The 27,296-nt window shown below is 52.8% G+C and overlaps 3 protein-coding genes across 4 annotated transcripts in view; all 3 read left to right on the forward strand.

The window, feature by feature from the left end:
- The first annotated feature begins 124 nt into the window (after positions 1 to 124).
- Positions 125 to 9,736, forward strand: HECTD3 (HECT domain E3 ubiquitin protein ligase 3). Its single transcript, XM_033067444.2, has 21 exons — positions 125 to 523; positions 592 to 752; positions 1,134 to 1,226; positions 1,417 to 1,552; positions 1,993 to 2,108; positions 2,360 to 2,473; positions 2,828 to 2,910; positions 3,257 to 3,422; positions 3,861 to 3,942; positions 4,838 to 5,020; positions 5,545 to 5,597; positions 5,897 to 5,961; positions 6,387 to 6,490; positions 6,809 to 6,928; positions 7,223 to 7,312; positions 7,653 to 7,859; positions 8,228 to 8,357; positions 8,755 to 8,829; positions 9,031 to 9,112; positions 9,232 to 9,303; positions 9,542 to 9,736. Exons 1-21 carry the CDS (start codon positions 197 to 199, stop codon positions 9,624 to 9,626), a joined length of 2,544 nt encoding a protein of 847 aa, XP_032923335.1. The 5' UTR covers positions 125 to 196; the 3' UTR covers positions 9,627 to 9,736.
- A 4,835-nt stretch (positions 9,737 to 14,571) lies between these two features.
- On the forward strand, positions 14,572 to 22,827 carry LOC117000084 (E3 ubiquitin-protein ligase HECTD3-like). Of its 2 annotated transcripts, XM_033067445.2 has the most exons (21): positions 14,572 to 15,007; positions 15,086 to 15,246; positions 15,753 to 15,845; positions 16,275 to 16,410; positions 16,775 to 16,890; positions 17,155 to 17,268; positions 18,317 to 18,399; positions 18,628 to 18,793; positions 19,142 to 19,223; positions 19,480 to 19,662; positions 19,755 to 19,804; positions 19,925 to 19,989; positions 20,227 to 20,330; positions 20,567 to 20,686; positions 20,815 to 20,904; positions 20,994 to 21,200; positions 21,464 to 21,593; positions 21,985 to 22,059; positions 22,269 to 22,350; positions 22,454 to 22,525; positions 22,662 to 22,827. In XM_033067445.2, exons 1-21 carry the CDS (start codon positions 14,681 to 14,683, stop codon positions 22,744 to 22,746), a joined length of 2,541 nt encoding a protein of 846 aa, XP_032923336.1. In that variant the 5' UTR covers positions 14,572 to 14,680; the 3' UTR covers positions 22,747 to 22,827. The 2 variants fall into 2 exon arrangements, with proteins under 2 accessions (XP_032923336.1, XP_032923337.1); XM_033067446.2 differs by lacking the exons at positions 16,775 to 16,890; positions 17,155 to 17,268 and adding an exon at positions 18,109 to 18,185 and having other exon boundaries at positions 14,576 to 15,007.
- A 451-nt stretch (positions 22,828 to 23,278) lies between these two features.
- Positions 23,279 to 27,296, forward strand: part of EIF2B3 (eukaryotic translation initiation factor 2B subunit gamma) — a 98,160-nt gene continuing 94,142 nt past the window's right edge. Inside the window, exons 1-2 of the mRNA XM_033067501.2 lie at positions 23,279 to 23,565; positions 27,023 to 27,162. Of these exons, the coding sequence (XP_032923392.1) occupies positions 23,418 to 23,565; positions 27,023 to 27,162 (288 nt within the window). The 5' untranslated portion in view covers positions 23,279 to 23,417. The remainder of the gene's footprint in view (positions 23,566 to 27,022; positions 27,163 to 27,296) is intronic.

The following is a 27,296-nucleotide window of genomic DNA, read 5'->3' on the forward strand; positions in this document are numbered from 1 at the left end:
TTTGCCCCGCCCTGCTGCCCGCCCTGCTGCCCGCCCCTCCGTACACTGCCATCTTGCCCCCTCCTTGCTCCTCTGTACGTGGCACGGGCGCCGCCATCTTGCTCTACGTCCGCCCCTCCGGGCGCCGCCATCTTGCTTGTCGGCGGGCGTGGTCCGCCGTAAACCGGAGCGGCGCGGAGCCGGTGCCCAGAGCGCGATGAGGGCGGGCGGGGAGGCACCACACCAGGTGTTGGGCCGACTGCGGTTCTTGCTGCAGTGCAGCGAGTGCTTCCGCCGCGCCCAGGCGCTGCCCCCCGCGCTCTGCTACGTGCCGCGGGAGGTGCAGTACAAGATTTGCAAGGACCCGTCGGCCGCCGCGGCCGCCGCCGCCCGCAGCCTGCTCAGCGTGTGGGACAGCCCGGGCCCGGCGCGGGGCGGCAAGCGAGCGGCGCGGGCCACGATCGAGGTGCGGAAGGGCGGCTGCCTGCGCGCCACCGGCGAGGAGTACTGCAACGGCGCCGGGCTCTGGGTCAAGCTCAGCAAGGTAACAGGGGTGCGGTGGCCCGCCATGGGCCCAGCCTGGCCTCGCCTGACCGCCGGCTGTCCCTACAGGAGCAGCTGGAGGAGTACCGGAGCGGCTGCGATCTCGAGGAGGGCTGGGTGCTGGTGTGCAAGCATGCCGATGGCGGGGACCGGCTGGTTCCCGTGGAGTCCACGGAGAGGATCCAGCGGCAGCAGCAGCTGTTCGGGGTGGATTACAAACCCGTCATCAGGTGCGCGCCGCCGCGGTGTCCTGCTGGGTCCCAGGGAGCGTGAAGGTGCTCACCTCTGTGCGGGCTTGGGACGCTGCCCCACAGCCACTCGTGCCTTGGGTGGGGAACCCCGACCTGGTTTGACGGGTTTCATGGAAGTGAGGCAAGAGGGATGCCGGATGTGGAATGAACTGGATTTGGCTCGGGCGCTGTGCTTGTCACATGCCAAGCGGGATGTGGAAGGAGTAGACATGGTTGGAAAGGAAAGGGCAGTAGATGGTGATGGAGGGTGGAGCACGGTGGGGCTTTAAAACCCAAATCTTCCCCTTACAACTACTCCTCAGTCACCAACTTCTTGTTCCTCCTGGGATGTTCTTATTCCACTTCTATGTGTTGATTCAGATGGGAGCAGGTGGTGGATCTGACATACTCCCTGCGCCTCGGAGCAAAGCCCAGGCCCATGGAGCAGGATGAGGCTGCAGTAGAGAAGCTTCGGTATGAACTGTTTCTTGGCTTCTGCTATGGTGGGGGACAAGCTCCTGTCTCTTGTGGCTGCCTGGACAGCCATATCGTGCAGACCTGGGGGAGAGGGAGAAAAACAAGCAGGATGTGGACCTTCCTTTTTTGACCCATTAGCCTGGCTGCCTCTTGCTCTCCAGACCCCGTAATCCCTTTTCCCTGCTAGGTATGTGCCCCCAACATGGACTTATGAATGTGATGAAGACCTGGTGCATTTCCTGTATGACCACATTGGGAAGGAGGATGAGAACTTGGGCAACGTTAAGCAGTACGTGGACAGCATCGATGTCTCGTCCTACACGGTGGGTTAAGGGACAAGGCTACATCAGCCCCGCTGTGCCATGGGGCTGGGGAGCATGGATAGTGCTTGCTGTGCTGCTCTGGCCTGGGCTGGACTGTGTTTGAGGATGTGGTAGGAAAGCCTGGGGAGTGTCATGCAGCATATTGTGTAATGCAGCCCCTGGAGGGACAGTGGTTTGAGAAGCCAGTACTAATATTAGCTGCAAAGCTTATTTTAGGGAGGGTTTTGTACACTGGGTTGTGTGTGTGACTCCAGAGTACCTTGGAGGGTCAACCCCAGCGTCCTTTGTGCTCTGCACTCCCAGTGTCTACCCACAGCCCAGCAAAGGGAACAGGCCAATGTGATGCCCTCTGACACTAAGATTCATTATGAAAGTAGCCACTAAAGAGTAGTTAATCCTACACCCATCTGATCTTCTTTCATTCATTTGTCTTTTTCCAGGAGGACTTCAATGTGTCATGCCTGACTGATAGCCATGCTGACACATACTGGGAGAGTGATGGTTCCCAGGGCCAGCACTGGGTGCGGCTCAACATGAAGAAAGGCACCATTGTCAAGTGAGTCATTTCTGCTCTAAGTGGGGCAAGCTTTGCCACTCCCTCTTGTCCTGAGTGTCATGACCTAAATTTGCCCATGATCCCTGCCTCTCAGCCCTCACTCTCGCTCTGGGCTTGAAGAGGTTTTAGCATTGTCCCAGATACCTGGGAATTCCAGCTTGGTAGCAACACTGACCAAGTGATGAGAGGAAGTAGCAATAGGTGTTCAAATGCAGTTGCCTTCTCCTTAATGTCCTCTCTTCCCTTTGCAGGAAGCTGCTGCTGACAGTGGATACCACTGATGAGAACTTCATGCCCAAGCGGGTCGCTGTGTATGGGGGCGAGGGGGACAATCTGAAGAAACTGAACGATGTCGGCATTGATGAGTGAGTGGGTGGAGGTGCACAGGGTGTCATGGCTCTTGCAGGGACCCAAGGTGCTGAACACTGGCCTTAAGCAGCCATGCAGCACCAGCCAGGCTCTCTGGGATGCGGGTTTACTCTGCCTACAATAGCACGGTATGGTCTTATCCAATTGTGGGACATATCAGGATCATGGTACTGGACCTGAGTCACCAGCAGGTTCAGGCATTTGGCTGTATTCTAAGCAAGAACTGAGTTCTTGCCACAGGCTCCCATTTCAAAAGATGCAAACCATCTTCTCTTACAAGTGTCTGAGTGGATTTTGGCAGGATGGGTGAGGGAACAGCTCTTCAGTCCTCATCTGTGCTGTGTTTGCAGGAGTTATATTGGGGATGTGTGCATCCTTGAGGACATGACAACACACCTGCCTGTCATCGAGATCCGGATTGTGGAGTGCAGAGGTAGGGCTGGCTGCACCTGTAAAATACTGTACATTAAGAGTTTGTACTTCTTCTTATGGGCTGTTTTAGATGAGGTTCAAAAGAACCATGGGAAACTCCTGGGAGATCTGAAGTTTTGGAAGTTCTCACCTTTCATCCTATCTTTCTGTGCCTTCACTTATTTAATTCTTTTTCTCCTCTAAATGTCCTGCTGCTTCTTCACGGAGGTATTTGAGGCTCTTGGTGCCCAGCCCCAGAGCTGGTGGAGCTGGTACATTCCTACTGGTTTTGCTTATAGATCTCCTACATTGATTTAAGGCTTGCTTTCTTGTAGTCTTGGCATATCATCCATGGTATTCCTTGGCAGATGATGGGATTGATGTTCGTATCCGAGGCATCAAAATCAAATCCTCCCGACAGAGGGACTTGGGGCTCAGTGCTGACATGTTCCAGTTGCCCAATTTGGTGCGTTACCCTCGCCTAGAAGGGACTGATCCTGACCTGCTGTACCGACGGGCCGTGCTCATTCAAAGGTACTGTCTGGAGGGGAGCAGACAGGTGCCATTGCCTGCAGGGATTGATGCCATCTCCAGCCTGTGCATGGCTGGAAGCTGTAAAACCATCACACTGCTCTTGAGACAGATGTCCTGGACACTGGAGAAAATAGCAATCATTTGGGAACAAAGTGGACTCTCTGAGGTGGCTCTCTTGTGCTTTCAGGGGAGTTTTGTAACTCAAGTTTACAGTGTCTTGTGCAGTGTCAGGGGCAGGTATATGCAGAGCCGCTTGTAAGGGATGCAAAATGCCTCCAGTGCCCAGGGAATGGGAATTTAGTACCAAAGGCTCCATGATTTAAAAAATTATGCTGGGTTTGGTTTGGATCAGTTATTTTTCTGCTTGTGTGGGTCTGGAATAGACTTGTGCAGGTCCCTATCACTCCTTGTTGCAATACCTTCTTCTTTGGGATTTAGGTTTATCAAGCTTCTGGACAGTGTCCTGCATCACTTGGTGCCAGCTTGGGACCACACTGTTGGCACATTCAGCAAACTCAAGGTGAGCAGTTGGCTCTGTCTTGTGGTGGCCTCAGTCTGGCAGGGTGATGGTGCTTGTGCTGTGGCAAGGGAGGCAGCCAGGGTTTGTTGCCCTTAAAGCAGCTGGAGGGAAATATCTTTCTGAGCTCGGGTCGCTAACACTGTGAAAGGTGATACTGTTTATTTTCCTGCTAAACTGCTGATGCAGAAACATGTAGCTGTGGGCTAACAAGTGGACTCAAACCAGAACATTTCACCCTCAAAGGGACTTGGATCATAGCAGCACTGGGCATGCAAGCTGGATGCACATCCCCTCCAAGATCTCAGCCCAGGACGCTCTGTTCTTGTGCTTCCTGCCAGCAGCTTTGAGCTAGCTTGTCCAAACATCAAGGCTTTCACCAGTAACATTTTTCCTGGCTTTACTAAGCTTTTGCTTTTCATCCTTTGCATAGTGCTGAATTCATCCCTCCAGTTGTCTGTTTTCCTTATATCCTCTCCAAGAATACACATGCTGGACATTACCAGGAAAGCCTCATTCTCTGTGTTTCCAGGCCTAGTGTCAAAATGCACTTTGGGTCCTGTGTGCTAGGTCAACATGGGACCCAAAGCATTTGAGGATTCTTGTTTAGAGGAACTGGCTTTGATTACAACTAAAAGGGATAGTAATACCAGTGTTCTGGTGAGAGTGAGGGTAAAGGAGAGTCTAAGCAACACTGGAGTGTGAGCAGCTGATGGATTGAGGGCTGAGCTTGTTATCTCCCTTAAGCCAGAATGCAGAATCTTTCAGAGGCAGAGAAGAGTAAGTACTGTCAATGAAAATCTGTCTCTGTGGGAAGACCCTGGGAAAGGGAAAAACCTGGAGGTGCGATGGCTTCAGCAGGAAGTAGGTGACATGTTTTGTGCATCCCTGTTGGCAGCACATCAAGCAGTTCTTGCTACTGTCCAAGAAGCGCACAGCTCTCATTACCCAGTGTCTGAAAGACTCAGAGACCAGCAAGCCCAACTTCATGCCTAGACTCTACATCAACCGGCGCCTGGCCATGGAGCACCGGGACAACCCTGCCCTGGACCCCAGCTGCAAGAATGCTGTCTTCACCCAGGTACTGTCCCTCCTGCTGCTCTGGTGAGAGTGGGGCATCCCAAAATCAAAATTACCTGTATTAAAATGGGTAGAAGGGACGGCTTGGAGCTGGAGATAGACCAAGCCTTCAAGGCCTCTTCATATGACTCACAGACTCTATAATTACATGTGCTGATGGTCCCATATCCAGGAATAACATCTAGAAGGCATTTGGGATCTCTGAATTGAAATCTATACTCTATCTTGGATGCTCTCTGTGGCATGTTGTTAATGGAGAGTGTTACAATCCTACTGCACTAAAAAGGCAGCAAAGATTTCTTGTGTGACAATAGTCAAGTAGCTGCATACAGTTCTGTGTTGTGGTTTTAGAGCAATGCTGATATTCCTGTGTGAATTCTTTCCCCACCTCCAATAGATCTGGGGCTCTTTGTGTGCACAAACAGCCCAAACTGCTGTAAGACTTGATGGGTTTGATGTACCTGCCTTCATGTGGCACCAGTTCCCCTGGACAGGGGATACCAACTTTGTCTCTGCTTGTTGCAGGTATATGAAGGCCTGAAGCCATCAGACAAGTTTGAAAAGCCTCTAGATTATAGGTAAGCAGTGTCTCAGGGAGGGAAGGCACCATGAGGTGCTGGGAACTGTGTCCTGTCAAAGCAGGGTGTTTGGGAAGCCCAGGTTCTGTACTCTAGAGATAGTCTGCTAGAACAGGAGCCAGCTCCTGTTCTGTGGGATCAGGGCCTGTTCCCTAAGGTGTCACCTCTCTTCTGAGGATGCAGCTGTCTCTGGAGATTGAGATCTTGTACTGTCCTAAACTCAGACTGCTCCACCCTAGTCCCTTGATGTCCCTGCTGTGCCTGTCCCAGCACCTCAGGTGATGCCTGGTTCTCCACAGGTGGCCATTGCGTTATGACCAGTGGTGGGAGTGCAAATTTATCGCAGAGGGCATCATCGACCAAGGTAGGGGCTACAGGAGGCCAGAGCTCTTCTGGAGCAGCTGGGGGTTGATGAGGTGACTGTTGCTGTAGGTGCTTTTGTTTTGGTCCCAGTGTTAACTCCCATGGAGGAGAGAGGGAAGGTAGGCTGCCTTGTCCTGCCACCCTGGCTATGTCCCAGAGAAAGAGTGCTGTTTGCTGGGAGGGGGACCAAACTTGCATTAGTCACTAACAGCAACTTTACCAGTGATCCTTCTGGCTCTTTTCCATAAGCCAGGTAGGGATGTTATTTCTCTTGTCTTACTTTCTCCAGTGCCATAAGGCTCTAACAGGAGCCTTCTGCTCAACCCAGGGCAAGGTTGGACCAGAAATCCTCATCTTTGCTCCATAACTCTGAGGATCAGCACATGGAGAGTTCACATCACTAAAAATGCCCTTTTGGGGTTGCAGGTGGTGGTTTTCGGGACAGCCTGGCAGACATGTCAGAGGAGCTGTGCCCCAGCTCAGCAGACACCCCCGTGCCTCTGCCCTTCTTTGTGCGCACATCCAACCAGGTGCTGTGTATTGGGATGTTTGGGGCCAACCCTTCCATGCCTAGCAATGCAGCGCTGTCCCTGTCCTCTTGCATGCCAGGGACATACCTACTTTAAGCTTTTCTTTGTGAGGAGTTGGGTAGTTTGCTTTGCAGCTTTCATTTTAGAATATCCTGACAAGTGCCTGGATGCCGGTCTCTCACTGGGTATATTGCCAGGGGGTGGGGGGTTTAGTCCCCCTCTGCTGTGAGAGGTGCCCAGAGCCATGGCAGGAGTAGTCTGCGGTGTTTCATGCTATGCGGAAATGATGACTTGGAGTTTTGCCTCTCACTCCTACAGGGTAATGGCACTGGGGAAGCCAGGGACATGTATGTCCCCAACCCATCCTGTAAAGACTTCCCAAAGTATGAGTGGATTGGGCAGATCATGGGAGCAGCTCTGAGGGGCAAGGAGTTTCTGGTAAGTTTTCAACCCCATCGCTCTGAGAAAATTTGCTGCAAAGGGAGATGATAGCCCTCTCCTGCAGCCTGTCTGACAAGAGGTGTTTGGGGCCAATCAGTTTGGTGAACTTGCAGCCTGAGTTTTGGGGGATGCTGCTGAGAGCTTGGGAGATAATGTTTGGTCTCTACTCAGCTATGATGAGCTGTGCATATAGAGGGGGAAGTAGGGAAGCCTCTTTGTGTCTGCATTCTTGAGTCCTATCTCCATCTTTGGGGAGGTCTCATTTTGACACAGACTCAATAAAATCTTCAGGTCCTGGCTCTTCCTGGCTTTGTATGGAAACAATTAACAGGGGAAGAGGTCAGCTGGAGCAAAGACTTCCCTGCTGTGGACTCAGTGTTGGTGAGTTGTGCCTATCCTATTCCTTGTGGCAATCAGCAAGGCACGGATTTCCTGATGTCCTTGTCCTCATGTACTTGCTTCCTCTTATGATATGTCAAGTAAACATAACAAAGGGCAACTTTTAGCTATAAGGATGCACCAAATGCTGTTATAGATATGCAGCCATGCTGACTGCTGCTTCCAGCATGCAATGGCCCAAGGTCTGCTAAACAGCTTTAGGGCAGCACATCCCATGTTGTGTCACTGTCACTTGTCTGGGAAGGGAGAAGATGAGGACTTGGGCACATCACTGCTTTCTGGCCATCTCTCTAATGTGCACTTTTACTTGGTGCCTGGACAGGTGAAGCTCCTGGAAGTGATGGAAGTCATGGATAAAGACACCTTTGAGTTCAAGTTTGGGAATGAGCTGACCTACACGACAGTGCTGAGTGACCAGCGCATGGTGGAGCTGATCCCCAATGGCAGCAACACCGCTGTGCGCTACGAGGACCGCAAGGAGTTCATCCGCCTGGTGCAAAAGGCTCGGCTGGAGGAGAGCAAGGAGCAGGTGACACTGTCCCACCTTGTGGGTGATCATTGTCTCCCAGAGGCCTGACCCCAGCCTGTTTCTGGTAAAATGCACTGTGGTTAGTGTCTCTGTGCTCATTAGGGCAATGGTGGAGTCCTGGAGCCTATGGAGTTGAGAAGCAAAGTGACTTCTAGTAGCATGGGTGATGGGGGTTTTATTCACAGCTCTGACACAGGCTTTCTGAATGAACAGGGATGCATCTCTCTGGGATTGTGTCCATTTCTTCAGGTTTCTTGGAGCATGTGCTGAGCAGTCACATGTCTTGAATCCAGTAGAGTCCCTAGGCTCAACCATGAGTCAGGGAAATGGGTAAGACATGCTACTTACCTGCCTTGTCTCCTTTTCAGATCATGGCCATGCAGGCTGGACTGCTTAAGGTGGTGCCCCAAGCAGTTCTTGACCTCCTTACATGGCAGGAGCTAGAAAAAAAAGTCTGTGGGGACCCTGAAGTCACAGTTGATGCCCTGAAGAGGCTCAGTAAGTGAAGGGCTTTGGTGAAAACTCTCTTCCTGAAAACAAGACTCTCTTTTGTCTGTGCTGGCGCAAGGAGAAGTGTGGGAGGCCCATATTAGCTTTTCTTATAGTGAGATATGGTCCTGTGTACCTCTTGCCTTTAGCTGGGTGGTGATGGGGGCAGGAGTGTCCTTTGACTCCATCCTGGGCCTCATAGTAGAGACTGGGGCATCCCTAGGCTGCCAGTATCTGAACCCCTGTGGAGCTGAGATGTGGATCTGGCTGTGCTTCCTGAGAGGGGCCTGACTATTTATGTTCCTTGCACCTTAGGTCTATGTGGTCACATCCTGCAGGCACCTAGTGCTAAAGAGGGAGGAGCTCAGATTTTTATTAAACTCATTTTCTGTATCCTTTCTGACAGCCCGGTTTGAGGACTTTGAGCCACAGGATACCCGTGTTCAGTACTTCTGGGAAGCGCTCAATAACTTCACCAATGGTGAGCCATTTGCTCTGTCCATGTGTGTCTTGTGCCATGACAGTTCCTGCCTGCTGGCTGGGAGCTGCGAGGGAAACCACTCAAGGAAAGGAAGCAGCTAGGCTAAAGAGACTGCTCCTTAGTGCTGGGGGTACCTGGAAGCAGCTGTATTGCATCTCACATCCCTCTAGTGTTTGTTGATGTCTTTGCTTTCCTTCACAGAGGATCGCAGCCGCTTCCTCAGATTTGTCACTGGCAGAAGTCGCCTTCCAGCACGGATCTACATCTATCCAGACAAGATGGGGTAAGTCCATTCTTCTGTAGACTGCAAGACTGATGGATCCCACACCAAAGGGGTGGGTTGTCTGGGCTCCCTGCCTCACTGGCCTGCTGGTTGGTAACCAATTGTCACCTTCTCCCCAGCTCAGAGACAACAGATGCTTTGCCAGAGTCATCCACCTGTTCCAGCACTCTCTTCTTGCCCAACTATGCCACGTAAGTTTTGGTGCTCCCTTGTCTGGGGCACACTGTGTCGGCTCTCTTTCTAACCCTGGTGCTGACCCATTGGGTCCCATCACTTTGCTACGCTTATATCCCCTGCCTGTCCCACGTGGCTGCTGGTTTTCTCTCTGTGAGCCCATTTCAGAAAACATCTTGTTCTCTCAACTGGGAAATGCGAAGAGCAGTGGCAGCTCCTCCTTAACTATTTTTTTTTCCTTCCTGCCATCCCTAGAGCCAAGGTATGTGAAGAGAAGTTGCGTTATGCTGCCTATAACTGTGTGGCCATTGACACAGATATGAGTCCATGGGAAGAGTGATGATGCAGCCTGACCAAGGAACATGGACAATTTTTTAAAAAAAACATGCAGTGGGAAGCATTACCTTGTCCCCACGGGATGTGTATATATAATAAATATATAGGTGTGAAGCCTGGCTGCCGGCAGTGAACATTAAGGGTTGGGTCTTCAGCAGGGTGGGAGCTAGCTTGGATTGTAAATGTGATTGCAGTGATGGAACCCTGGCTGAGCCCTCATGCATCAGAAGGGTCTGGAGGCCTTTGTAATGAGTTTCTGCTTCACATCTTGTAGTTCCACAATGCTTACTCCTTCCAGGCTGCGCTTTGCGCTAACAAAACTGGGGTAAGGAGACAAAGCAGCAGCTTACAGCACAAGACAGAGAACTGTGAGCTGCTGCTGAGACTGGGGTGGCCAAGATGCTCAGTGTGTCCTGACCGCTAAGCACTCTGTTGCCTTGTTCCTGCTGTCATATGAGGTCAATGGAAATTAGATCATGCATCTAGGATTAAGGAGAATGGGACAGGCTGGTGGCAGGTGCTGCAGGGGTGCCTTTGGCCACCAGGTGTCATAACAGACCTGCACAGCAGGACTGTGGGTGCTTCCAGAGGGACTCCCATGCTTCTACATCACACGAAATCTGAGTTCCTGTCATTCCTGCCACCTCTTGTACAACAGCAACTGCTGGGAAAGCTGCTCCCTCACAGTGGGTGGGAATTTTCTGCTTCCCTTTTGTTCTTTTAGTTCTTTGTCCAGCATGCTGGTGGCCTGGCAGCTGTTCTTCCAGGCTCTTTGAGCCTCAGTTTACCCCTGAATGCCAGTATTACAACTAATCTATTCTAGTTCTCATGGAGATCTGCCATCACGGCCAGGCATGGCAGTGCCAGGCTCTGCTCCTTGCCTCTCATCCATGGGAAAGGACATGGAGGTTTCAGGTGAATAGGAAAAGTGTTTGCCCTAGGGGAGTGTAGAAACGGGGTACTAAGAGTCGGAGCTCCTTGAGCAGATGGACACATGCTCTGTGAATGAGGAGTGGGCAATGAAACCTTTACAGCTTCCTGGAAATATTTGTGGATCTTCCCAGCTCTGGACCGGGCTAGTCATTGCCTAACCCTGGTAGGTGCTAGATGTTAATCTGCATTTATACTCCCAGCTCCATCTTCGGCCTGTGTGGTCTGTTGGACCTCCACTACTGTGAGTCAGGGTCATTGGGGCTGCACTGGAGCAGGGCAGATGCTGTGAGTTAAGATTTATTCTGCTTTAAGGTTTCATGGCTTTTTCTCCTCTGTTGAAGGAGTCTGTAATCCAGAAATTGCTCCCAGTTGTAAACAAAGTACTTCCCTTCACAAGTTTCTTGTGAAACATGTATTCCCTGATCTGCCAAGGGCTTTTGCTAAAAGGGATGTAGGACCAGGAAGGAGCACGTGCTGCCATCTCCTGCATCATGGTGAGTGGAGAGAGCACAAGGTGAATGGGGAAGCTGTTTATACATACAGGCATTGCCTGCAGCGGAGCCTTCCATGCTCAGTTGGGTGGGTGTGAAGTCCTGTGTGCTGGAGGAGGTCTTTCGTAAATCCTAGAATTGTCTCAGAATTGATCTATGTGGCTGTGTGGCTGATTTCAACCACCAGTGTGGAGGGGAACAAGAGCAGAGCCAGTGCAATATGTTTCCGTGTTGGTGGCTGAGTCACTTCCTAGTCTCCTTTAAATGGACATGAGTAAGCTGGTGGAAGGATTTTGATCTGCTGGCTTGCCCTCAGGAGTGTTGAAGAAGCCTGTAGCAGCAAGCTGGGATTTGAAGGGAGCCATCTGAAAAGGGACTGACATTGGGATGGAATTGATACTGCTTCTTCCAACCTTGCCCTCTTGCTTCTACCGGAGATCAGCAGGAAGTCACATTATTTACTGAGCAGAATTAGAAGCAGCAATAAAATAGACTCCTCTCTTTATTGCTGGGCAGGGATTGGTTGGTAAGTAGTTCAGCGTGGTATGGATAAGATGGGCCTAGTCTTTGGTGGAGGGTGAGCTGATGTCACATGTGGGAATGGGCAAGTTAAGAGCCAGCTAGGGCTGCTTGGGGTGATCAGTTGTGGGGGAGCAAGCGCCTCTGGCTCCCCTGCCCTTGGAAGCAACTGCAGCTGAAGGAGGGTAACTGAGGTAATTACGTAAGTATACCCATAACACTTCAGGTTTCTCACTGAGATGTGTTTAGTCAACTCTATTGCCTCCCATTATCCATATACACAGCCCCAGCCTTCCATGATGAGGAGAGAGCTACTGTGCAACGTGATGCTGAGAGTAGAATCTGGCTGAAGTGGTGGAATCTTTCCCTAGAAGCATCGTGGCACCTCTGTGTTTGGAGATGCTCAAGACTTCTTGTACATCACAGCCCTGGGCACTGGGGTCAGCCTTCCAGTCTCATCCTGCTGGCTTTAGATCTAGGTCTTCCCTAATCTGAAGCATGTGATGACTATGGAGTTACCAACTGGTTTTTCCCACATCTCCTGCATTTCTCTACTCTTCCTTCCTGCAAGGTCTTTTAGCATCTGATCTCCTGTTTCCTGCCACTGAGTGCTGCCCAGGGCTTGCTGGAACACTGAGGAAAGGATCTAACTGGTGACAGGAATTTTTGTTTAAAAGATACTTGTAGCAACAGGACCCTGGCCCTAGCAGAAAGGGGATCACCCAGGAGGGTCAGATTTAACTCCTACAAGCATACTGAGAAAAACACCACATAAACCATTGTTTTACTGCCTATTTTATGTTATCACCATATACCTGTTAGAGAATTGCAGCAGTTGCTGGTGTACTGGGGTGGGGAGACCTGTGAAAGCTGTTCTAGTCAGAGGAGGAGCTTACTGCAGCCATAAGATTGTTTGGTGCATGGTTCAGAGGGTCTGGAAAAACATGGCTGCTGTGGAACAATGCCAAGATAACCCACTGATTGTGCTGTTCAGTTCGCTGTGCAAAGGTAAGCTGGGAAGGGGGAGCTGGCCTGGATGGCCTCTGCGTGGTCCTCTCATCTGCAGCATTTTTAAGCCAATCACAAACTGAATTTCTACTGTGACAGCCCAGCGAATTGTGGAAAAGGTCAGCCTGGCTCAACTCTGGCCAGTCTCAGGGGCCCAAAATAGGTGTTAGGTCAGTGCTGGGCCACGTTTCTTCTCTGATCTCTAAAGGTATGGGTAGGAACTGTCTCCCACCATATTTGACAAGGCATAAATCAAGTACCCCTGCTCTCGAGTCCTGCTACATGTGGTCTGGGGCAAGAGAGTCCTCCTGAGCATCAGGAACCAGAGGCTGTGCATCCTTGCCCCAACAATCAAATCAGTGGAGATGGATTTTCAAGCCAGTGCCATCCTAAGGAAGGTGATAGTGTCTCTGTGTTGCTGAGGAGCATCTCCCTGTGCCAGAGCTGCAGCTCTACAGGTTGGATAGGGGTGAGCTGGGCGAGGGACTGATGTTGTCATGGCTCCACATAACCACTTGCTCTCTCCTGCCTTCAACTCAGTGGATTGTCATAGAATAGTTTCAGGTAATTAATAACACTTGTGTAGTCTAATTGTTCTTTTTATGCTACTAATACCTTGGAGTATGACAAACTTTTAGTAGTTTGACAGGTTCTGTCTGTCCCTCCCTCATGTAGGATCTAAAACAAAATGAATTAACTAAGTGCTTCTGGCTTTCCTGAAGACTTCTCTGGTCTGGCTGGGGCTCTTGTGTCCTTTTGTTTGGTTAAATAGTGGATGTTACACCTGGGGACATGGTTTAGTGATAAACATGGCATTGCTGGGTTAACACTTGGACTCTATGAACTTAGAGGTCTTTTCCAGCCTAAATGATTCTGTGATTCTAAACAGCAGTGAAGACTGGTGTTGTGAGAGGCAGTTGGAGTTGAAGCAGAAATCAGCTCTGCCATGACTTGCACACAAAGTAGTGTCACAGAGGTGATTCCGAGTATTAACTAGCTCAACCCTTTGCAGCAGCTCTGCAAACCAGTGGTACAGGGTGACGTGGCTTGAGAGGGACGGCCCAGGATCTTCCTGGCTGTAGTTACTGCAGGTAAGAGCAAGGCCAAAGTCTGCATTTCTTCTGCACTGTGGTTCATGGCAAGGGAGGTGGCCATTGTTGTGGTGAGGCACAGGTACACCTGTTCAATAGATAACACTGCAGGGATGAACAGCTGTGATCTCTCTGCACTGTGCCTTTGCAGGCAGGGATGGAGCTGGACTCTGACCTGCCAGGAGAGCAGGCAGGCACCAGGGGGGTGTGGGGACCTTTGAGCTCTGCCAGCCTGCTTCATGATCCCTCAACTCAGCCCTTTGTGCCTAACCTGAAGAAATTAAGGTAGCATGGGGTGGAGCTGAGTTGCTCTCTGCCACCGCCTTGCTGTGGTATGCAACAAGTGTGACAGGGGGTGACACACTGCCAGTGTTCAGGGCAGGGTTGGGTGCTGCTGGCTGTCATGCCCTCAGTCCTGCTGCCACAATGCCTCTGCTGCCTGGGATAAAGCTGTTCTGGGCAGAGAAGCCTGTCCTCCTCCCCAGCAAGTTCTTGGAGCCTCTCCACCTGCTGCAGGCCTGCCCAGGGCAGGGATACAACAGCCAGGAGCTGGCTCTCCCATACCAGAATTCCCACTCACCTCTACCCTATCCATGCTGGAGACGTAGCCCTGTGCCCTGATGCCACAGGATTCCCTCTCTGCTTGCAGGAATGCAGGCAATGACAGAGATGTTGGAGGCCAGAAGGGAGCACAGTCCTAAGCCACAGGGCAAGGCGATGCCTGTGACCCGGGTCAGCTCCTGCCGGATACTGAAATGGGCGTAACAGAGTCACATCTTGGCAAAGGGGGCCCGGAGCTGGAGAGCGAAGCGCCGGCTGCCCGACAATGATGAAGAAGCGCTGGGGCGTGCCCGGGGCACGGGCGGAGCGGCGCTTGCCCGGCGAGGAGGCGGCAGCCGGGAAGCCAGGGCTGCCCGAGGCGGGGCGGCCCCGGAGGGAGGCGGCACTGCGGGGCTGGCACGGTCGGGACAGCCGAGAGCGGAGAGCAGCGTCGCGGAGCCGGTGCCCAGAGCGCGATGAGGGCGGGCGGGGAGGCACCGCACCAGATGCTGGGCCGGCTGCGGTTCTTGCTGCAGTGCAGCGAGTGCTTCCGCCGGGCCCAGGCGCTGCCCCCCGCGCTCTGCTACGTGCCGCGGGAGGTGCAGTACAAGATTTGCAAGGACCCGTCGGCCGCCGCGGCCGCCGCCGCCCGCAGCCTGCTCAGCGTGTGGGACAGCCCGGGCCCGGCGCGGGGCGGCAAGCGAGCGGCGCGGGCCACGATCGAGGTGCGGAAGGGCGGCTGCCTGCGCGCCACCGGCGAGGAGTACTGCAACGGCGCCGGGCTCTGGGTCAAGCTCAGCAAGGTAACGCGGGACCGGCACCGGGAGCCACCCGGGCATGCCGGATCCCGACGGCGGTGACAGGACGGGATGTGCCTTCAGGATCAGCTGGAGGAGTACAAGGGCACCCATGGCCTGGAGGAGGGCTGGGTGCTGGCGCAGAGGTTCGGAGAAAGAGGAGATAAATTGATCCCGGTTGACTCCGTGCAGAGGATCCAGTGTCAGCACCAAACTCTGGGGGTTGATTATAGACCTGCTGTCAGGTATGGCCCCGGGCAGGAACTGGGCTCTGGGCGCTGGAGGCGCGCGTGACCGGTCCGGCATAGCACATGCAACCCAAACATCCCAAATCCCGTGGGCACGCCCACACAGCCCACTCCCTCCCTCCCTCCAGTGGCACACATCCCCACCGAGCACCGGTGGGCAGGTGGGTGCTCCCTCGTAAACTAATCCTGTTTGCTTGTGGCAGCGCCTGCACAGATTAAAGATGATGCCAGGGGCGTTCTGAGTCATTTGGATTTGGGCTGAGAAATGTCACAGAGGAAGTGCAGGGATCAGAGAGCTCAAATTTTATTTTCATGATGGAAGGTCACGTGCAGAGCGGGATTCCCCTGGGTGCAGGGACATTCATCCTTCCCACAGCTGTTCCTGGGTGTCACCCCCAGTGCCCCACTACTGCTGGCTACACTTCAGGCTAAGGCAGTAGTGGACACACTGAGCACTGACACATCTTTTCCATTGTGTGACTCCTCCTCCCCTGCTGCTCCAGCTGGGAACAAGTGGTGGACCTGACGTACTCCATGCGCCTTGGAGAGATGCCCAGGCTCATAGAGCAGGATGAGGCTGCGGTGCAGAAGTTTCGGTAAGAATGCATCTCCTAGAGCAGGACTGCAGCATCCTGAGGGGCTGCTGGCCAGGGCCTGGACAGGCCTGCAGGGCCAAGACTCACTTCAGCGTCTGGAGAGGGGAAGGATGAGTGCCATGAGGTGCCTTTTACATTGGTACCTCGGCACTGCTCAAGTGAAAATGGCCTTTGCTCCACAGACCATTGGAGTGACTGTGTACTGCAATTCGCACTGGGCTGGAGTGGCCATAAATACCTGGTGTGCTGGTGATGAGATACAGCCGTGCCAGCCATCTGTCTGCTACAGCAACAGTGGCCTGGCACCATGCCACTTTGTTGGCCGTGAGGCTGCAGCCAGTCTCAGCTGGGGCTCCTGCACACTGCTGGTGGGCAGGTTTGGGGCGCAGCATGGTCTCCTCATCCTGTTAACACAGAGACTCCCTGCAGGTTCGTGCCCCCAGGCTGGACCTATGAACATGACCTGGAGCTGGGGCGCTTCCTGTACGATCACAGCGAGAAGAGGCTGCAGCGCGTGGACTGCACCAAGGAACACATCAACAGCATCGAGGTGTCCTCACAGATGGTGCGTAGTGGGGCTCCTCTGCAGCCTAAAATCAGCATAAGACATGTGAGCATCACCACAGATGTGGGGAGGGAGTGGCCAGCTGTGGCTGCCCCTCTGTGAAAGGCAGGGGATGGTGGGGGCGGTTTGCTGCTCTAGCAAAGCTGTTGGGAGTTGGGAACAAAACTCCATTGTGTTTCTGGGGCACTAGGGGTCCACGGCCATGCTGTTTGCTGTCAGGGAGCCACCATCCACCCACAGCTTAACAAACAAAGGGGCTGGCCTGTTCCTGACCTCCTTTGGACCCACAAAACACATCTCAGCGGAGGCCATGGTGTGTCCAAGGATGGTCACCTCCCTCCCTCTGCTCTCTGCGTTCTTTCAGGAGGATTGTGTTGCAGCCCATCTGACAGACAACCTGACATACACCTTCTGGGAGAGCAATGGGCCCCCGGGGCAGCACTGGGTGCGGCTCAACATGAAGAAAGGCGCCATTGTCAAGTGAGACCTCGGGTTGTTCCCTCCATGCCAACAACTGTGCCAGGGAAGGGCAGGGTGTGGGACAAAGCACCATCTTCCTCTTCAACCCAGCTTTCCCCCAGCTGCAGCTGGGGGTGTGGGGTTGAGGTGGGGGACAGCTGCTGCCAAAGGCACCCCAGGAAGACACAACTTTGCCCTAGGCCTGGGATAATTCTGAGGGCATCTCTGGGCGCAGGCAGCTCATGAGGGGAGGACAATGCTGTTCCTTGCTCTTCTCACCCCCAGGAGACTGTGGCTGTTGCTGGATGGGCAGTCCAGCTCCTATGTACCCAGGCGAGTGGCTGTGTATGGGGGAACACCAAGCAGGCTGCAGCACCTGAGAACAGTCCTAATTAATGAGTGAGTAATGAGTGAGGAGCAGCCTGTGCCCAGCTTGTGCCAAACTCCTGAGCTGTCTCTGCATCTTGAGCACGTGTTAAGGATGGGGCTGGGGTTGGTTCTGGGTGACGTGGCAGTGGCTCTCCAAAGGTTGAAACTCCCTGGGTGCAGGCTACGTCTGCTCCCACAGGTGCAGTGGTCCCTTGCTTCCATGTGCCAGTCAAGTGTCTTAATCTCTTCTGCTCCTCACCCATGCTGCAGCAGCTGGTCTGCAGTGTGCTTCCTTCTGCCTGGTGACTTTGGTGATCTTTCTGCCTCTTCTTCCTCACTTGTGGGAACAAGTCATCTTCCTGAGCATCTCTGCCATACTGTAGCCAAGAAGTCCTGGGGTGCTTCACCTCTCCATCTTCACCCTGGTCTTGAGCACCCTTCTCAAGGCAGCCAGGGGCTTACACAGGAGTGCAAAGGTCTCCTTCACCTTCCCCCAAAATGTGCCTGTTTGATTTTTTTCTGGTTGAGCAGTGAAATCTGTCTCTGAAGAAGCACCCGTGAGACTGCAGAGGTGTCCTTTGCAGTGGCAGGAGCCAGCTCCTCACTTGAAGTGGTTTTCCCCATGGGCTCACAGGACTTTGATGGGACCTTGACAAAGGCATTGAAAATACACTTAGTAAATTGCTCATTTGCACAAATCCCTGTTTCTTTCAAAACTACCCCACCCTTGCATGACCAACTCCGTTTGAAGGATGGTCCTGCCCTTGTGAGATGTGCTGGGAACCCCCAAGAACTGTGACATGCTCTCAAGTCATCTTGTCTTTTTGTACTGCTTTGAATTTATGCTCTTTTCTGGCTTTTTGGATGCAGCTTCCACCTTCTCCAGAATGTCTCTGTGCCTCTGACAGCCTCTTCTCTCTGCTTGGGCACCTCCTGCCACATCCCTGGTGAGGTGGGGGGACTTTTGCATGGGTAGAAGCACATCCTTGGCTGGGGCCCAGAGTGGCCTGTGCCTTGCTGGCACCTCACAGTTTTCTGTGCCTTATGGTTCTGCCATCTCCCTCCATGCTGTGTGCAGGAACAGCTACCAGAATGTCTGCATCCTCCGTGATATGAAAACCTACATGCCGGTGCTGGAGATCCGCTTCCTGGAGTGCCGGGGTGAGCCTGTGCACTCAGACTGTGGCTGCCAGCCCAGCCTGGCCCTAACCTGCAGCTAGTCCTGGCACCTGTGGCTCTTCCTATCACACTGGCTGCTTTTTGGGATCCACTGGTGGGAAGGTTGAGGAATGAGCTTTGTATGAGATGCTGGGGGCACCTTGCCCCCGGTTGCAGCATCCAAGCCGTGCTGGCTGCAGCACACACAGCACCACTGTTCTTTCTTGGCAGACCAAGGGTACAATGTCCGTCTGCAGGGGATTAAGATCATGTCCTTCTGGGAGTGGGACCTGACCCTGAATGCTGACATGTTCCAGCCAGCCCGGCTGGTTCGCTACCCTCTCCTGGAAGGGGTGGATGCTGACGTGCTGTACCGGCGAGCTGTGCTCATTCAGAGGTACGGCACAGGAATGCCACAATTCCTACTGTCATCTCAGTCCCAAAAATCATCATGTCCTGACCTGCAGGGCAGCCCCAGGCTGGGGGCAGCACTGGTCCCACAGAGACCCTCTGCAGTGATTCAGCTGCAGTGCAGCAGCATGGGCTGGGCTGCTCTTGTTTCCAGCATTTTCTTGGGGGAAATGAAACAAAGTGCTTGGCCAGAGGGTGCTGGGTGGGTACTTCTCTTGTATCTGGTGTCCCTCCATGGGCTGGAGGGGACCCATGTGCAGGAAGCACAGTGCTCAGGGGTTGTGGTGAAATGCCGCTCTCCTGCAGCCTCACACTGCTTCTCTCCTGTCTCCAGGTTTGTCCAGCTCCTGGAAAGTGTCCTGTGTTACCTGATTCCTCTCTCTGAGGACAGCATTGGCACCTTCAATGCACTCAGGGTGAGCATGTGCTGGGCTTCCCTAGGATGGTGCCAGCGGGGCATCTCCTCACAAGTTCAGGTTTTCTGGGGGCTGTAGTGTTTCCTCCTTGATCCAGTGGCGACAGACCAGCCCAGGGCTGAGAGCTGCCGTGTTGTGCATTGCCTGGGGGATGGAGGAGCATCCTCTGTGACACCAGGGCTGACCTAGGGAGAGGGAAAGACAGCAGATGGTGGAAAGATCAGACGTCTAACCATCCCTGCTTGTCCCTTGTTAGAGCATGAAGCCATTCCTGCTGCTGTCCAAGCAGAGTGAAGCCCTTATTGCCCATTGTCTGCAGTCCTCGGAGAGCTCTGCTCCTCACACCATGCCAAAGCTCTACATCAACCGGCTCCTGGCCCGGGAGCACCGTGCCAACCCTGCACTGGACCCCAGCTGTAGGAACGCCGTCTTCACCCAGGTATGGCAACACCGTGCCCTGTGCCAGGTACCTGTCATTGCAGCAGGTATTTTGCCCCCATCTCATCTCCTTTCTGCTCTACTGTTCTCCAGCTGTATGATGGCCTCAGATCTTCCAAGAACAATCAGCCCCTGGACTATAGGTAGGTCTTCAGTGTCATATTTGTGGGGTGTCACTTCTCCAGTTCAGGGTGCAAGGGGAATCCAGGTGCAGCTGGTATGCTTGGAGGAGGGATGTACATGGGGCTGTTGCTTCCCTACAGGTGGCCCCTGACCTACAGCCAGTGGTGGCAGTGTGATTTCATCACTGAGGGCATCATTGACAATGGTGAGAGGTCTCCACTGGTGTCTCCTGTGTTGGGGTGCAGCTCAGTGGGTGCCCACGCTGTCCCAGCTGCTCTGGGAGAGGCAGCTCTGCTCTGCAAAGAGGAGATCGGCCCTGTATCTCCTCTATCCCACCAGTGCTGCTGCTGCCTCAGGGAGGGGAGCAGCTTGGCCAGATCCTGTGGCTCAGTGTCTGGCCTTGGTGTGTCAAGCACTAACCATCTTCTGCCCCCTGCTGCAGGTGGTGGCTTTCGGGACAGCCTGTCAGATGTGTCAGAGGAGCTGTGTCCCAGCTCCAGTGATGTCCCGGTGCCTCTGCCATTCTTTGTGCGCACCTCCAATCAGGTTTGGCATCCCACTGTTTGCCTGTCCAGGCCAGGGGAGTCAGTCAGCAGAGCTTGAGGTGTTAGCCCTATCTTAATGCTTGCAAGGCTATTGGCTGGGGGAGCTGTGCTTGTACCTGGGTGGTGGAGATATCCTGGAGGAGTGTAAAGGGTTGAAGAGGCAGGTGGAGGGGTGATTGTAGGGGAGGCTACAGGGGAGACCATGCTGGGCTCGTCAAATCTCTGTTTCTCCCACAGGCTAACAGCAGCAGTGACACCAGGGACATGTATGTCCCCAACCCCTCCTGCAAGGACTTCCCCAAGTATGAATGGATCGGGCAGCTGATGGGAGCAGCCCTGAGGAGCAAGGAGTTTCTGGTGAGCACAGCAGAGCCTTCCTGGCCAGTGAGGGGGCTTCACAGGGGCCACCCTGTCTTGGGCAGAGAGGCTGCCCATAGGTGAAGGAGAGGCAGGGGGAGAAAGCTTGTGTCCACTCTTTTTGGTAGATCCTGTCTTTGCCAGCACTGGTATGGAAGCAGCTGGCAGGAGAGGAGGTCAGCTGGAGCAAGGATTTTGCCACTGTGGACTCAGAGCTGGTGAGCAGGGTTGCATGCTGGCAGGGCAGTGCTATGCTCTCTCATGGCTGCTCTGGCTCCACTGTGGTTATTGCTCATCTGGATTGCAGGTGAAGCTGCTGGAGGTGCTGGAGAGGGTGGACAGGGAAGGCTTTGAGTTCATGTTTGGCAGAGAGTTGACCTACACAACAGTGCTGAGTGACCAGCGCATGGTGGAGCTGATCCCCAATGGCAGCAACACCGCTGTGCGCTACGAGGACCGCAAGGAGTTCATTCGCCTGGTGCAAAAGGCTCGGCTGGAGGAGAGCAAGGAGCAGGTGACACTGTCCCACAGGGCTGACAGGGCTGCAAGGGGACCCTGCTCCTGCGGCAAGACATGCTGGTACTTGTGGGACTGGTGGTTGCCAAAATGTGTCCCCCAGCTCCAGCTGGTGGTTTCTTTGTGCGTCCCATTCCCAGGAAGTCCATGTGCCCTGGAGATCCCTTTTGGGGTTCTGTGGTCACTGTCCCCAGAGCCGTAGGTGGCTGCCCCACCACAGACGCACTGTGGTGACATGGAGCCTGTCCTGTGTCCCCACAGATTGCAGCCATACGTGCTGGACTGCTCCTTGTGGTGCCTCAGCCTGTGCTGGATCTGCTCACCTGGCAGCAGATGGAGAAGAGGATCTGTGGGGATCCGGAGATCACAGCGGCTGAACTTCAGAAGTTCAGTAAGTCACAGGGCCAGCCCAGAGCTGCTCCCTGCCCTCCACAAGGGCAGGGGATCCCCTTGATAATGCTTGTCCTGCACATGCATGCTGGTCATGAGGTGCCTGAGAACCTGGGGGAGGATAAGCCAGAGGGTCCCTGATGCTTCAGGTTTAGCAGCAAACCCCACTGGACCCCACTCTGGTCCATCTGGTCCTTAGCTGCTCTAGGCAGAGGCGAGTGGCCACTCTGCAAACTAGGATATCTGTTTCTCCACCCACCATGACACAAGGTGCTGGTCCCACTCAGGGGTGCCAAGCGCTCTCATGGGCTCATTGAGGTGCAGAGGGTCTCCTCCTTTCCTTTGCTTTGCTGGGAGTTTCTAATTAAGCCATTGCACATTCTTTGTCACAGTCAAGTTTGATGACTTCACCTCTGATGATACCCGTGTCCAGTATTTCTTGGAGGCACTCAACAACTTCACCAGCGGTGAGTGACCCGCTCTTTCCCTGCTCTTCACGTGCAGTAGGACGGGCCAGAGTATGGGGTACCCACTGCCCTGTGCCCCCAGGTGCTCACCAGGTGCTTCCCTGGGAACTGGCTGAGGTCAGCCCACCTTGCCCTTCATGGGACTTTGTGAGCATCCCTTAGCTTTGCCCCATGCTCCTGGGGTGATTCTGCTCTGTCCTTCCCCTCAGAGGATCTCAGCCGTTTCCTCAAGTTCGTCACCGGCCGGAGCCGCCTCCCAGTTCAGATCCATGTCTACCCAGAGAGGTCGAAGTAAGTCCATCCTGCCTGTGTTGGGGTCCCTGTGCCATGCTGGGACCCCACATGATGTGAGGTCCCTGAGCTGGGCTGGGGTCTGACTCTCCTTTCTCTCAAGCTTGGAAGAATTGGACCTGATGCCACAGGCCTGCACATGCTCCTGCACCTTCTTCTTGCCCAACTATTCCTCGTGAGTTGAGCTGGGGATGGGGTTCCCATCAAGACTCCTCAGGCCTTCCCCTGGGGAATGTCCAGGCAGGTGCTGGGAGGGAAGCCTGAGTTTTTCTGTGCCCATCATGGCTGTGACCTGCTGTTCCCCCTCCCAGGGCCAAGGTCTGCGAGGAGATGTTGCGCTATGCTGTGTACAACTGCATGTCCATAGACACCGACAAGAACCCCTGGGATGAGTGAGCCCCCATGTGCCCCACGCCATGGGCGCCTTGGGTACATTGGATTCAATAAAACTGCAGGGCCAGATCCTGCTGTCCTGTCCCAGGTCCTCTTTGTGTCTGTGCTTCCCTAGGGCTGGGACTGGAGCGTGTAACCAGTGCTGCAGCTGGAAGGGTCAGCATGGCACTGGCTGCTGTGTGCTGTGGGTGCTGTGGGGTGGAGAGCGAGGCATGCGGGAGCTGTGAGTGCTGTCCCTTCTCTGGACATGGTGTGGGGAGCACAGCTGCAAACTGAGCCCCCAGTGCCCCCACACAGAGCCCCCGCTGTCCCCCCATTACCCGCTGCAGTCCTGCCCGCGGCCGCCTGGGGGCGCTGTTCGGCCGAGCGCCCCCCGAGTCTCGTCTGGGCTCCGTGACTCGGCGCTCGGCAGCGCGGGGCCATCGCTCGGAGCTCCTCTCGCCGTCCTGGCGGGCTGCAGGCCGCGCGCAGCCCACCGGCGAGGCGGATCGATTCCATCGGCGCTCGCTCGCCATCGACGCGCTCGGCTCTCCGTGCGCAGGCGCAGCGCGGCCGCGCCGCCATTGCTGCGCTGTCAGTGCCGGGAGCGGTCGCAGGGACCGGGGGAGTGAACTCGCCTTGTCTTCCCTGTCCCAGTGAGGCCCTGCCTTGTCTGTGTGTCACTCCGCCACACGATGGAGTTCCAGGCCGTGGTGATGGCGGCCGGAGGCGGCTCCCGCATGACGGACCTGACCTCCAGCATCCCGAAGCCACTGCTCCCGGTGGGAAACCGGCCCCTGCTCTGGTACCCGCTGAACCTCCTGGAGCGCGCCGGCTTCGAAGGTGAGACACGGCGGGGTCTGGGCGTGCTGGCCCTGGTGACCGCGGCTGCCCCTGGTCACTGCGGGCTGTCCCGGTGACCACCGCCGCCGCTCCCGTCCGTTCTCCCGCCGTTCTAATGCCGTGCCGCAGGTGCCCTGTTGGACGGGGCAGGTGCTGTAGCACATCTCTGCGCTGGAGCTGTGCTGTTGGCCTGTGTCACATCCCTTCCTGCCCTCTTCACTGCACTCTCTGCCTGCACGCTCTCCCTCTCTCCTCACCAAGGGCCAGGGGTGTCTGAAAGCAGGTTGTAGAGAGGGGTGTGTTGGTCTTTTCTCGGAGGTAACGAGTGACAGGACGAGAGGAAATAGCTTCAAGTTGCACCAGAGGAGGTTTAGATTGGATATAATGAATTTTTTTTTTTTCACTGATGGGGTTTGAAAGCGTTCGAACAGATTGCCCAGAAAATTAGTGGAGTCGCCATCCCTGGAAGTGTTGAAAAACCATGAGTATATGACACTTGAGGACATGGTTTAGTGGTGAAAATGGTGGGGTTGCTGGGTGGTTGGACTTGATGATCTTAAAGGCTTTTTCCAACATTAGCGACACTCTGATTTGAGGCTTTTCCCAACTTTGTCTTTCCCTGGGTTGCTAACCGTGAGTCTCTTGTGTTTCTTTCTCAGAGTCATTAATGGCAGCAGCATGAGAAGTGTCAACTCTCTGGGGATGGCTCGTGGTTTGTTGTTTCAGCCTGGCCCGAAGTTCAGGGTTACTGGCTCTGTCTGAGGCGTTCAGGCCGTGTGGCAGCACAGAGCCAAGCCTGGGGTTTGGCCAGAACAAGGCAGGGGAAATTACAGACTTGTGTTGCTCACCTATGGGCTTTGTTTCACAGTGGGGCTAAGGTGGTACTTATTACCTGGTGGGCTTCTTCAGTTTCTTCTGAGTTTAGGCTTTTGTTCACCTTTTGAGTGTTGGACCAAATCTTTCTATGGCATCCCCCCAGCTCCTTATAAAGCTTCTTCCTGACACCTTTCAAGCATCTGTTTTTTTTATGTTTGTCTTTTGTATTTCTGCTTCTCTCTTTTGTCTCTGTGATTATTCTGTACTTCGTCCTAGTGTGTGGCTTTTTTCCTGACTGCCTTTCTTCTGTGAAGATGTAAAGATCAGCTCATAATTATCCATGTTAGCCTCTTAGTATTTCAGTGTGAAGGAACAAAAGTAAGAGCAAACTTTACCTTTATTCTATTTCATTAGAAAATTCTAAAGAACTTTGGTTCTTTTTGTTTGTTGAAATCTGCATTCTGAATGTCTTCCTTCTTTGCTTATTCTTCTGTCTCTTTTGTTTTTGCAATGCTTTTATCCTGCAATGGAAATTTAGATAGCAAAAATCTTCTGTGTAATTAGTATTGTGCTTTGTGTGGCTCTTTATTCAGAAATAACCATTTCCACTTGAAGCTCTTGACCACTAGTAGCTGCCCTAGTGAGGCTGCATCTGGAGTTCTGTGTTGAATTCTGGGCTCCTCAGTACAGGAGAGACATGGAGCTTCTGGAGCAGGTCCAGTGGAGGGCAACAATTCTAAAGGGACTGGAGCATCTCCTTTATGAGGAAGCACTGAGGGAGCTGGGCCTGTTTGGCCTCAAGAAGAGACAACTGAGAGGGAACCTCATCAATACCTGTCAGCATCTGAAGGGGGTGTCAGAGATTGGACCAGGTTCAGCTCAGTGATGCCAAGCAATGGGATAAGAGGAAACAGGCGGAAACTGATGCACAGGAACTTCCACCTGAACATGAGAAAAAACTTCTTTAATGTGCAGGTGACCAAGCACTGGGACAGGCTGTCCAGAGAGGGCGTGAGATCTCCCTCATTGAGGATATCCCAGAACCATCTGGGCACAATCCTGTGCTATGTGATTTGAGATGACCCTGCTTGAGCAGGGAGGTTGGAGCAGATGATCCGGTGTGGTTCCTTTGAGCCTGAGCCATGCTGTGGCTCTGTGATGCTGCTGCAGTCAGATGTTTCTCCTTTCTCACACGTAGTTGTTCAGCTTGGCTGTCTCCAGTGTAAATGTGGACATGTAGGGCTGTATTCAGTAAATGTGTTCAGTTTCAGTAAGCAAACTGCCACCTTCCTGCTCCTTCCTTGCTTCATGCCCATGACCAAGCTGTACATTCCTGCATTAAATGATCCAGTGGCATGAATTCTCTCCCTGGATGATTTTTATTAAGTACTACATAAGATTTTAGTTCCTCATACTTGCTTATGTAAATAAGTGGGTGTTCCATGGGCTGACTCACTGTGTCTGTTTTGCCCTAATTGCCAGTGCTTCATCTCCTAATATTTAGGAGGCTTTTGCTCAGCTCACAAGGTTTGTGCTGAGTTGCATGAGCTTACAACTTGCACCTGAACTGACAAAGTTTTCTCTTCATCAGTTAATTCTTTGCCTAATTCAAGGTGTGCTTTCAGTCCCTTTCTCTAGGTTCTTCAGCCTCTTTTGAATCCACATTGGCATCCAGTATGGGAGTGGAAGAGCAACCATGTCTCTGGCACCAAAAATGCCACACAATTCCCATGTTTACAGTTCCTTCCTCTTTTCTTTATTTAATAGATTCAAGATGAGTTGAGTTTTGATTGATGCAGATTTATTCTTGATGTGTTTTTATCTTGTCCATACTATTATTATCATTCTTATTTATTATTTCCCATACTTCTCTGTTAAAAGTCCATGTGGAATACAATGTTATAGTGTTGGGCTGTTTTGAGGGGATATTTTAACTGGAAAATTTGATGGTTGCTTTTCCTTCCTGTTCTTGAGACTGGGGGAAAGGGTTTCTTGTCATCTTGTTTCCTCAGTCTTTTCTTTGCAGAGCTTCTGTTCTCACATTCTTCATTTTGGAAAATATGCTTTCATGCCAGTGTTGATTTCCTTCAAATATGCATTTATCCTTTTTCTTTTGTAGATGGAATGGGTTTGTTGCTCATATATTACTCCACTTTCTTGCCAAGCTGATGCTGAGAAATAGTTTAACCATTGTATTGTAATAGTGTGGTTGGTGGTGGTGTCCACAGAGGATTACACAGGATCGGGGCAGCAAAAAACAGAGCTCTAGAGTGTTGGTGACATGAACACGGGGTCTCATTGGTCTGTTTGAGGACATATGGTTTGAGGTTGCTGGTTGATGATAAAAGTGTCTGTTCCGTCTTGCTAACTCATGCCACACATGCATGTGTCCCTTTCAGTAACAACCTCCACCCAGCAAAGCAGGGGAGATGGCTTTCATATTCATTTGGAGTTTAATTCTTTTCATGAAAAGTTACTGTTGCCAAAAGAGCTTGGCTGGGTGGAGAACCCAGTTATGTTACTCAAGCCTTTTGACAGTTCCATCAGCCATTCTAAATTAAAAAGTGGGTATATCCTATTTGTGATAAATATGATTTAGATTTTTTTCTGCTTCGTCTCATCTCACTCTCTTTTATCCTAGAGGTCATTGTGATTACGAGGAAGGAAATCCAAAAGATGCTAAACCTGGACACAAAAATGAAGCTTGATTTTGTATGCATCAGTGACAACATGGACATGGGTACAGCTGATTCACTGAGGCATATTCACCAGAAAATTAAGGTAATACTGTCTTTTATTGAACTTAACTGGAAGTTATTAGCTTATAATTTTTTTTGTGTTTTTAGGAGTGTCCTGTATAATTATACGGTGCATAACTGAATTTTCTGGTCTTCAAAAGAGCTGAATTTTGTAAA

Source organism: Catharus ustulatus, chromosome 9, assembly GCF_009819885.2.
Source record: "Catharus ustulatus isolate bCatUst1 chromosome 9, bCatUst1.pri.v2, whole genome shotgun sequence".
Classification (NCBI taxonomy): domain Eukaryota; kingdom Metazoa; phylum Chordata; class Aves; order Passeriformes; family Turdidae; genus Catharus; species Catharus ustulatus.